At 47.7% G+C, this 12,026-nt stretch overlaps 1 protein-coding gene across 1 annotated transcript in view; it reads right to left on the bottom strand.

Annotated features, from left to right (window-relative positions):
• The window catches only part of Ube3c (ubiquitin protein ligase E3C), a 93,825-nt gene that overhangs the window by 22,319 nt on the left and 59,480 nt on the right, over positions 1 to 12,026 (bottom strand). Inside the window, exon 18 of the mRNA XM_069997161.1 lies at positions 11,731 to 11,978. Coding sequence (XP_069853262.1) covers positions 11,731 to 11,978 — 248 coding nt within the window. The remainder of the gene's footprint in view (positions 1 to 11,730; positions 11,979 to 12,026) is intronic.

Below are 12,026 nucleotides of genomic sequence, written 5' to 3'. Positions count from 1 at the left end.
TCACCTCCACTCTGCAGGGTTAAAGCCTTCACAGGACAAAGTGAGCGTATTCCAAAGGCACAAATAAATTCTCCCGACTTTCAGAAGGGTCGGGACCAGCTGAGTGCCTCCTTTTATGAGATGCTCAATGCAAACTGAAGTCTAGTGAAATGCACAACCAAAGACCATGCTGACGTTACACAGACTCCTAAAGATTTCAAATAACTGTTCAAGAGATTACCAAATAACCTGATTAATGGGAATTCTGGTCCAATTAGATCAATATCCTGAAGCATGAAAAAAGGTCTTTTCAAATGAAATTCAGATATGACAGAAGAGTTGCTTCAATAAATATTCTGAACTTAATTGGCCTAAATGGACTAGGTGCTTCCATCTGTAAAAACACCCACCATGCCATGACCGCATCCTGGGCTGTTTATCCAGCCCGTCTGGGCCTGATTTACAGGCGATAAAGTGTCACTGTGACCCGTTCCACGGGCAGGAGCCATCTGCTAATGGAGCTCTTAGCTGTGCGGGAGGCTCTCCGCCTCCACTGGAGGCCCGCCCTCCTGCTTTCATCACAGTAAACAATCACTAACATGTGCATTAAAGAAAATTTAAATACATTATGACCCAATAAATACCATCATCAATCTGTATACAGTTTTCTTCTCCTAAAGATTTAAGGCCCACACACCTCAGTATTAGTGCCATACTATTACATTTATTTAGACACAGACAATTTTTAGCATGTTGGTACAGAGCTAACCGTATATAATCAGAGGATAATAACGTATGTTTTAGCTACTAGTACTCCCTTAGGGATTTCCACACCGAAAACTCTGAGGAGGATCTTAAATATGGGGAGCTAAATTAACTAACATGCTGCGATGACTTGTTTTTAGGAACGTGAAACTAAAGTTACTACATTGGCTCTGGAGATGGAGCCCAGAAGTTCACACCACCAGCCAACCACTCTATCACTAAGTGACAGCACCAGTCCTTGGCTTTTTTTTCTTTGTTGTTGGTCGTGGGGCTTGAACTCTGGGCCTGGGCGCTGTTCCTCAGTTCTTCAGCTCAAGGCGAGTACTCTACCACTTGAGCCACAGTGCCACTTCTGGCTTTTCCTGTGTAATGTGGTATTGAGGAATTGAACCCAGGGCCTCATGCATGCAACGCAAGCACTTTACCACTGAGCCACCTTCCCAGCCCCAGTCCCTGGCTTTTGAGACAGGGTCTTGCTATACAGTTCAGGCTGGCATTGAACTTATGACTCTCCTGCCTCAGCAGAGTGCTCTACTTGGCTGAAGTGCAGGGAATAGAAGTGCACCACTGTACTTTCATTTAAGACAAAACTATTATTGCACTGGATGAGAAAATTTGGGCTTACAGTACATTTCAGGTTAGTGTGGGAAAATAAAGGCTTATCTTTACTTGTATTCATTATTTTATTATCCTTAACTCTAAAGGCCCTTGGGGCTTATATTTGATTCAAAGGACAAAAGTGTCCTTTTCCTTTTTGTTAGTGTAGTACTGGGGGGCTTGAATTCAGTGTCTCATGCTCTCACGCAGTTATTTTGCTTAGGGCTGAAGCTCTACCACTTGCACATCTCCAGTTCTGGCTTTTTGCTGGCTCTTGGAGATAGGAATCTCTCAGACCTCCTGGGCTGCTTTGAACCTTAATCCTCAGATCTCAGCCTCCTGAGTAGCTAAGATTTATAGGCATGAGCCACTCGTGCCTGGCAGGATGTTGTAAGGATTTCATGAACTGAGCTTCAAAGTTGGCCTTCCAGAGGAGGCTAAAGCGGGCTGCAATAACGTGTCCACCAAGCAGCCGCCACCTGACACACAGGCCACAGCCAGTGCTGTCCCTGGCCAGAGAGGAGGCCCACTATGGTTTGGCTGTTGTCTTCGGGCAGTTCCTGTGGTGGGGACTTGGGGAAGGACCACCTGCATGCCTGGCCTTTCCTGCTGGCCTCCGGCGCATGCTCCCACCACCACGAAGTCTTCCTAAGAGCCAGTCAATGCTGGTGCTGTGTCCTTGAACCACTAAACACACTGATCTTATAAAGTATCTACAAAAGTACGCCTTGGGGTGGGAAGGTGGTTCAATGGTAGAGCGCTTGCCTCGCATGCATGAGGCCCTGGGTTTGATTCCTCAGCACCACATACACAGAGAAAGCCAGAAGTGGTGCTGTGGCTCAAGTGGTAGGGCGCTTGCCTTGAGCTGAAGAGCTGAGGGACAGCACCCGAGCCGAGTTCAAGCACCTGAGCCGAGTTCAAGCCCCAAAATTGACCAAGAAGAGAAAAGAAGAGGAAAGAAAAGAGAAGAGAAAGCTGGGCGCTAGTGGCTCATGCCTGTAAACCTAGCTACTCAGGAGGCTGAGATCTGAGGATCGCAGTTCAAAGCCAACCTGGGCAGGAAAGACTGTGAGACTCCTATCTCCAATAAACCACCAGAAAACCGGAAGTAGCGCGGTAGCTCAAGTGGTAGAGCACTTGCCTTGAGCTGAAGAGCTGAGGGACAGCGCCCAGGCCCAGAGTTCAAGCCCCACGACTGACCAAAAAAAAAAAAGAATAGAAGAGAGAAGAAAAGGCCATATACCATATGATTGTATAATGGCTGGAAGAGGCCGACTTGCAGAAGGCACCGAGGAGCCCACACCGGCAGAGTGGACTATCGGTGGGCAGTACAGAGTCCACAGAGGTGTTCGTCCCGGCTGGGGGGGGGGTGCGGGGGATGGTGGTACCTCAGGAGTTGTGAGAAGACATTCCTAACAAGCCAGACGCTGCCCGGCCTACTGGACAGGCCTGACCCGGTCCACCCTCAGCTGCGCCTCACTCAAGAGACCACACCTCAGCTTTTGTACTTGGGACCCCTTCAGGGAAGCCTGCTCACCTCACCTAGAAATGCAGTACTGGGAATGACCGTCCTAGTCATGCGCTCACTAAACTGGATTTGCACAACCCGTGGCTGCACCCAGCTTCTCGGCCTTTTCTTTTTGAAACAGCCTCACTATGTGGATCAGTCTGGATCAAACTCGGGTCTCTCCTGCTCCAATGACCCTCCCCCCTCCCAACTCCAGCCTGGGTCCTGGGCTTGAACTCAGGGCCTGGGTGCTGTCCCTGGGCTTTTTCAGCTCTAGGGTAATGCTTTATCCCCCCGAGTCACACGAATGCTCGTGAATACTCTTATCTCCCCTTAACTACCAAGGAGGCAAGGTGGCCAGGCCCCAGTGGCTCATCCCCGCAAAGCCTAGCAACTCCGAAGACTGAGCTGAGGCTCGCAATTTGAACCCAGCCCAGGCAGGGAAGTTCCTGCCAGACTACTATCTCCAGTTAACCTGAAAATGCAGAAATGCTGCCATGACTTAAGTGATACAGCGCTAGCTTTGAACACAAAGAAGAGGTCTTGGGACATGCCCAGCCCAGTTCAAGCCCCACAGACCAACAAACAAAACAACAACCACAACAACGAAAGTCAGAAGTAGAACTGTGGCTCAAGTGGTAGAACACCAGTCTTGAGCAAAAAACTCTCAGTGACAGCACCCAGGCCCTGACTTTAAGTCCCATCCAGGACTGGCACAAAGTAAAAGGCATTTCCAGGTTATTGAAAACACCCTAATGAATTTCACCAAATATGAAATACAGTTACTGAAGATTCATGGATGGCACTGCTCACTAGTCAGAACGCTGTGTGTACTACACAACCGCTCACTACACAACCACTCACTAGTCAGAACACTGTGTGTACTACACAACCGCTCACTACACAACCACTCACTACACAACCGCTCACTACACAACCGCTCACTACACAACCACTCACTACACAACCACTCACTAGTCAGAACACTGTGTGTACTACACAACCACTCACTACACAACCACTCACTAGTCAGAACACTGTGTGTACTACACAACTGCTCACTACACAACCGCTCACTACACAACCGCTCACTACACAACCACTCACTACACAACCACTCACTAGTCAGAACACTGTGTGTACTACACAACCACTCACTAGCCAGAACACTGTGTGTACTACACATACTGCTCACTAGTTGGTATATTGTATACACTACACAACTGCTCACTAGTCGGTACGTTGTGTGTACTACACAACCGCTCACTAGTCGGTACGTTGTGTGTACTACACAACTGCTCACTAGTCGGTACGTTGTGTGTACTACACAACTGCTCACTAGTCGTTACGTTGTGTGTACTACACAATGATGCTTTATGCATCAAGTTCCATTTTTCTTCTACATGTCAAGAAACATTTCCCCAAATGAAAACAAGCTAGGGCATAAGTCTGAAAGCGAGACTTGCTCCTAGAAGCAGCAGTGCTGGGTGCTGTGAACTGCCTGCACTCTGCGCTGAGTCACCTTTAACAGGACTCTGACTCTGACCAAGGGCTCAGGGTTAAAGCGTTCCCATGAGCACTGGGAATCAGAGCCTGGTGCTGGGAACCCTTAGATATATTCTCAGAGCTGGCCCCACCCCATGAGAGCAGCTCAGGTGATTCCTCCCTCTCTGAAGACACTTTACAAGTAAGGTTTAGCTGATTTTACTGGAGTAACGGCCAGCTACATCCTGGAAATAGCAATGTAAACTGTTTCACTTAAAATGCAACAAAATAAAGTTTAGCTACATATATAAAATTGGATGCAAAAGTTTTGTATGAAAACATTAGTAACTACTACTTTTCATCGATAAGAGTCGCATGACTCCCTGGAGGGAGTCCAGTGAGCTAAGTATAGTAGGGCCAAAGTGCCCTTGTTTTGCTCTAGATTCGACTCCATAGGAGCACTACATCTCTCAAGTTTCCATTTGTTAAACAGCTAACTCTTCCCCTTTCATTCTTGTGAAGGCTAGTCCAGTCTGTATGGATGATGGGTGGCAGGTGTTGTCTAGTCTGTATGGATGATGGGTGGTAGGTGTTGTCCAGTCTGTATGGATGATGGGTGGCAGGTGTTGTCTAGTCTGTATGGATGATGGGTGGCAGGTGTTGTCTAGTCTGTATGGATGATGGGTGGCAGGTGTTATCTAGTCTGTATGGATGATGGGTGGTAAGTGTTGTCCAGTCTGTATGGATGATGGGTGGTAAGTGTTGTCCAGTCTGTATGGATGATGGGTGGCAGGTGTTGTCCAGTCTGTATGGATGATGGGTGGTAAGTGTTGTCTAGTCTGTATGGATGGATGGGTGGCAGGTGTTGTCTAGTCTGTATGGATGATGGGTGGTAAGTGTTGTCCAGTCTGTATGGATGATGGGTGGTAAGTGTTGTCCAGTCTGTATGGATGATGGGTGGCAGGTGTTGTCTAGTCTGTATGGATGATGGGTGGCAGGTGTTGTCCAGTCTGTATGGATGATGGGTGGTAAGTGTTGTCTAGTCTGTATGGATGGATGGGTGGCAGGTGTTGTCTAGTCTGTATGGATGATGGGTGGTAAGTGTTGTCCAGTCTGTATGGATGATGGGTGGTAAGTGTTGTCCAGTCTGTATGGATGTATGGGTGGCAGGTGTTGTCCAGTCTGTATGGATGATGGGTGGTAAGTGTTGTCTAGTCTGTATGGATGATGGGTGGCAGGTGTTGTCTAGTCTGTATGGATGATGGGTGGTAAGTGTTGTCCAGTCTGTATGGATGATGGGTGGTAAGTGTTGTCTAGTCTGTATGGATGATGGGTGGTAAGTGTTGTCTAGTCTGTATGGATGATGGGTGGTAAGTGTTGTCTAGTCTGTATGGATGATGGGTGGCAGGTGTTGTCTAGTCTGTATGGATGATGGGTGGTAAGTGTTGTCTAGTCTGTATGGATGTATGGGTGGCAGGTGTTGTCCAGTCTGTATGGATGATGGGTGGTAAGTGTTGTCTAGTCTGTATGGATGATGGGTGGCAGGTGTTGTCCAGTCTGTATGGATGATGGGTGGCAGGTGTTGTCTAGTCTGTATGGATGATGGGTGGTAAGTGTTGTCTAGTCTGTATGGATGTATGGGTGGCAGGTGTTGTCCAGTCTGTATGGATGATGGGTGGTAAGTGTTGTCTAGTCTGTATGGATGATGGGTGGCAGGTGTTGTCTAGTCTGTATGGATGATGGGTGGTAAGTGTTGTCTAGTCTGTATGGATGATGGGTGGCAGGTGTTGTCTAGTCTGTATGGATGATGGGTGGTAAGTGTTGTCTAGTCTGTATGGATGGGTGGTAAGTGTTGTCCAGTCTGTATGGATGATGGGTGGCAGGTGTTGTCCAGTCTGTATGGATGGATGGGTGGCAGGTGTTATCTAGTCTGTATGGATGATGGGTGGTAAGTGTTGTCTAGTCTGTATGGATGATGGGTGGCAGGTGTTGTCTAGTCTGTATGGATGATGGGTGGTAAGTGTTGTCTAGTCTGTATGGATGGGTGGTAAGTGTTGTCCAGTCTGTATGGATGATGGGTGGCAGGTGTTGTCTAGTCTGTATGGATGATGGGTGGCAGGTGTTGTCTAGTCTGTATGGATGATGGGTGGTAAGTGTTGTCTAGTCTGTATGGATGTATGGGTGGCAGGTGTTGTCCAGTCTGTATGGATGATGGGTGGCAGGTGTTGTCCAGTCTGTATGGATGATGGGTGGTAAGTGTTGTCCAGTCTGTATGGATGATGGGTGGTAAGTGTTGTCCAGTCTGTATGGATGATGGGTGGCAGGTGTTGTCTAGTCTGTATGGATGATGGGTGGTAGGTGTTGTCCAGTCTGTATGGATGATGGGTGGCAGGTGTTGTCTAGTCTGTATGGATGATGGGTGGCAGGTGTTGTCTAGTCTGTATGGATGATGGGTGGCAGGTGTTATCTAGTCTGTATGGATGATGGGTGGTAAGTGTTGTCCAGTCTGTATGGATGATGGGTGGTAAGTGTTGTCCAGTCTGTATGGATGATGGGTGGCAGGTGTTGTCCAGTCTGTATGGATGATGGGTGGTAAGTGTTGTCTAGTCTGTATGGATGGATGGGTGGCAGGTGTTGTCTAGTCTGTATGGATGATGGGTGGTAAGTGTTGTCCAGTCTGTATGGATGATGGGTGGTAAGTGTTGACCAGTCTGTATGGATGATGGGTGGCAGGTGTTGTCTAGTCTGTATGGATGATGGGTGGCAGGTGTTGTCCAGTCTGTATGGATGATGGGTGGTAAGTGTTGTCTAGTCTGTATGGATGGATGGGTGGCAGGTGTTGTCCAGTCTGTATGGATGATGGGTGGTAAGTGTTGTCTAGTCTGTATGGATGGATGGGTGGCAGGTGTTGTCTAGTCTGTATGGATGATGGGTGGTAAGTGTTGTCTAGTCTGTATGGATGGATGGGTGGCAGGTGTTGTCTAGTCTGTATGGATGATGGGTGGTAAGTGTTGTCCAGTCTGTATGGATGATGGGTGGTAAGTGTTGTCCAGTCTGTATGGATGATGGGTGGCAGGTGTTGTCTAGTCTGTATGGATGATGGGTGGCAGGTGTTGTCCAGTCTGTATGGATGATGGGTGGTAAGTGTTGTCTAGTCTGTATGGATGGATGGGTGGCAGGTGTTGTCTAGTCTGTATGGATGATGGGTGGTAAGTGTTGTCCAGTCTGTATGGATGATGGGTGGTAAGTGTTGTCCAGTCTGTATGGATGTATGGGTGGCAGGTGTTGTCCAGTCTGTATGGATGATGGGTGGTAAGTGTTGTCTAGTCTGTATGGATGATGGGTGGCAGGTGTTGTCTAGTCTGTATGGATGATGGGTGGTAAGTGTTGTCCAGTCTGTATGGATGATGGGTGGTAAGTGTTGTCTAGTCTGTATGGATGATGGGTGGTAAGTGTTGTCTAGTCTGTATGGATGATGGGTGGCAGGTGTTGTCTAGTCTGTATGGATGATGGGTGGTAAGTGTTGTCCAGTCTGTATGGATGTATGGGTGGCAGGTGTTGTCCAGTCTGTATGGATGATGGGTGGTAAGTGTTGTCTAGTCTGTATGGATGATGGGTGGCAGGTGTTGTCCAGTCTGTATGGATGATGGGTGGCAGGTGTTGTCTAGTCTGTATGGATGATGGGTGGTAAGTGTTGTCTAGTCTGTATGGATGTATGGGTGGCAGGTGTTGTCCAGTCTGTATGGATGATGGGTGGTAAGTGTTGTCTAGTCTGTATGGATGATGGTTGGCAGGTGTTGTCTAGTCTGTATGGATGATGGGTGGTAAGTGTTGTCTAGTCTGTATGGATGATGGGTGGCAGGTGTTGTCTAGTCTGTATGGATGATGGGTGGTAAGTGTTGTCTAGTCTGTATGGATGGGTGGTAAGTGTTGTCCAGTCTGTATGGATGATGGGTGGCAGGTGTTGTCCAGTCTGTATGGATGGATGGGTGGCAGGTGTTATCTAGTCTGTATGGATGATGGGTGGTAAGTGTTGTCTAGTCTGTATGGATGATGGGTGGCAGGTGTTGTCTAGTCTGTATGGATGATGGGTGGTAAGTGTTGTCTAGTCTGTATGGATGGGTGGTAAGTGTTGTCCAGTCTGTATGGATGATGGGTGGCAGGTGTTGTCTAGTCTGTATGGATGATGGGTGGCAGGTGTTGTCTAGTCTGTATGGATGATGGGTGGTAAGTGTTGTCTAGTCTGTATGGATGTATGGGTGGCAGGTGTTGTCCAGTCTGTATGGATGATGGGTGGCAGGTGTTGTCTAGTCTGTATGGATGATGGGTGGTAAGTGTTGTCTAGTCTGTATGGATGTATGGGTGGCAGGTGTTGTCCAGTCTGTATGGATGATGGGTGGTAAGTGTTGTCTAGTCTGTATGGATGATGGGTGGCAGGTGTTGTCCAGTCTGTATGGATGATGGGTGGTAAGTGTTGTCCAGTCTGTATGGATGATGGGTGGTAAGTGTTGTCCAGTCTGTATGGATGATGGGTGGCAGGTGTTGTCTAGTCTGTATGGATGATGGGTGGTAGGTGTTGTCCAGTCTGTATGGATGATGGGTGGCAGGTGTTGTCTAGTCTGTATGGATGATGGGTGGCAGGTGTTGTCTAGTCTGTATGGATGATGGGTGGCAGGTGTTATCTAGTCTGTATGGATGATGGGTGGTAAGTGTTGTCCAGTCTGTATGGATGATGGGTGGTAAGTGTTGTCCAGTCTGTATGGATGATGGGTGGCAGGTGTTGTCCAGTCTGTATGGCTGATGGGTGGTAAGTGTTGTCTAGTCTGTATGGATGGATGGGTGGCAGGTGTTGTCTAGTCTGTATGGATGATGGGTGGTAAGTGTTGTCCAGTCTGTATGGATGATGGGTGGTAAGTGTTGTCCAGTCTGTATGGATGATGGGTGGCAGGTGTTGTCTAGTCTGTATGGATGATGGGTGGCAGGTGTTGTCCAGTCTGTATGGATGATGGGTGGTAAGTGTTGTCTAGTCTGTATGGATGGATGGGTGGCAGGTGTTGTCTAGTCTGTATGGATGATGGGTGGTAAGTGTTGTCCAGTCTGTATGGATGATGGGTGGTAAGTGTTGTCCAGTCTGTATGGATGTATGGGTGGCAGGTGTTGTCCAGTCTGTATGGATGATGGGTGGTAAGTGTTGTCTAGTCTGTATGGATGATGGGTGGCAGGTGTTGTCTAGTCTGTATGGATGATGGGTGGTAAGTGTTGTCCAGTCTGTATGGATGATGGGTGGTAAGTGTTGTCTAGTCTGTATGGATGATGGGTGGTAAGTGTTGTCTAGTCTGTATGGATGATGGGTGGCAGGTGTTGTCTAGTCTGTATGGATGATGGGTGGTAAGTGTTGTCTAGTCTGTATGGATGTATGGGTGGCAGGTGTTGTCCAGTCTGTATGGATGATGGGTGGTAAGTGTTGTCTAGTCTGTATGGATGATGGGTGGCAGGTGTTGTCCAGTCTGTATGGATGATGGGTGGCAGGTGTTGTCTAGTCTGTATGGATGATGGGTGGTAAGTGTTGTCTAGTCTGTATGGATGTATGGGTGGCAGGTGTTGTCCAGTCTGTATGGATGATGGGTGGTAAGTGTTGTCTAGTCTGTATGGATGATGGGTGGCAGGTGTTGTCTAGTCTGTATGGATGATGGGTGGTAAGTGTTGTCTAGTCTGTATGGATGATGGGTGGCAGGTGTTGTCTAGTCTGTATGGATGATGGGTGGTAAGTGTTGTCTAGTCTGTATGGATGGGTGGTAAGTGTTGTCCAGTCTGTATGGATGATGGGTGGCAGGTGTTGTCCAGTCTGTATGGATGGATGGGTGGCAGGTGTTATCTAGTCTGTATGGATGATGGGTGGCAGGTGTTGTCTAGTCTGTATGGATGATGGGTGGCAGGTGTTGTCTAGTCTGTATGGATGATGGGTGGTAAGTGTTGTCTAGTCTGTATGGATGGGTGGTAAGTGTTGTCCAGTCTGTATGGATGATGGGTGGCAGGTGTTGTCTAGTCTGTATGGATGATGGGTGGCAGGTGTTGTCTAGTCTGTATGGATGATGGGTGGTAAGTGTTGTCTAGTCTGTATGGATGTATGGGTGGCAGGTGTTGTCCAGTCTGTATGGATGATGGGTGGCAGGTGTTGTCTAGTCTGTATGGATGATGGGTGGTAAGTGTTGTCTAGTCTGTATGGATGTATGGGTGGCAGGTGTTGTCCAGTCTGTATGGATGATGGGTGGTAAGTGTTGTCTAGTCTGTATGGATGATGGGTGGCAGGTGTTGTCCAGTCTGTATGGATGATGGGTGGTAAGTGTTGTCCAGTCTGTATGGATGATGGGTGGTAAGTGTTGTCCAGTCTGTATGGATGATGGGTGGCAGGTGTTGTCTAGTCTGTATGGATGATGGGTGGCAGGTGTTGTCTAGTCTGTATGGATGATGGGTGGCAGGTGTTGTCTAGTCTGTATGGATGTATGGGTGGTAAGTGTTGTCCAGTCTGTATGGATGATGGGTGGCAGGTGTTGTCTAGTCTGTATGGATGATGGGTGGTAAGTGTTGTCTAGTCTGTATGGATGATGGGTGGTAAGTGTTGTCTAGTCTGTATGGATGATGGGTGGCAGGTGTTGTCTAGTCTGTATGGATGATGGGTGGTAAGTGTTGTCTAGTCTGTATGGATGATGGGTGGTAAGTGTTGTCTAGTCTGTATGGATGATGGGTGGCAGGTGTTGTCTAGTCTGTATGGATGATGGGTGGTAAGTGTTGTCTAGTCTGTTTGGATGGGTGGTAAGTGTTGTCTAGTCTGTATGGATGATGGGTGGCAGGTGTTGTCTAGTCTGTATGGATGATGGGTGGCAGGTGTTGTCTAGTCTGTATGGATGGCACGTATTGTGTAGTGTGCATTCATGAGTGGTAGGTGTTATCTAGTCTGTACCAATAGGTATCAAGTATAGCACACTGGCAGCTACGGCATCAGCAGCAGACCATCAGTTAAAGTGTTTAGAGCACACACAAACCTTGCAGAGCAAGTGTGGTCTTCTCCTCAGAGCACATTCAACACTTCTGGCAAAGCAGCTACTGAGAGAAGGTGAAGAGGTCAGTTCACAGGCACGTACACCTCTGTGCCCGCAGCAAGCACGGCAAGCCTGCTGCCACAGAGCCTTGCCACGCTCCCTAAGTTCCCTGAACTACACCAACTGTTTTCAATTACTGCTCATGAGATGTAAAATGACGAAATTAACTTCTATGTAAATTAATACTAAAACAGTAACAACTGTGAATAAAACTCATCAATGAAATTTAGAACAAAACTATACAGAAGCACCGAGTGACATATTTTGTGATGCGTTTTTATATAAAGATCGTGTTACCTTTCCGAGCATCCTGCCTAAGAAGTAGTAATGTCTGGCAAAAGAATCTCCCACAAGCATCTGGGCAGCTGGGTTCGGGTACAGAAGCCCTTCATTAGTGGTCTTAAAGAATCCCTGGTTGGGGTTAAATCCGGATTTTAGTAGTTCATTTAAAAACTCTCGAAAAATACCCCCACCATCGATGCCAGCTTCATCCAAGCCATGGGCGTTGAGCAAGTGCACACGGATCCGCTTTTTCAAATCTGGTTCTGTTAAGGAAAAGGGAAGGGCGTTAAACAGTCAAAAAAGAAAGCAGT

This window comes from Dipodomys merriami, unplaced genomic scaffold (assembly GCF_024711535.1).
Source record: "Dipodomys merriami isolate MVZ:Mamm:240054 unplaced genomic scaffold, mDipMer1.0.p SCAF_5, whole genome shotgun sequence".
Classification (NCBI taxonomy): Eukaryota; Metazoa; Chordata; class Mammalia; order Rodentia; family Heteromyidae; genus Dipodomys; species Dipodomys merriami.
This window is presented reverse-complemented; position numbering and strand designations above follow the sequence as displayed.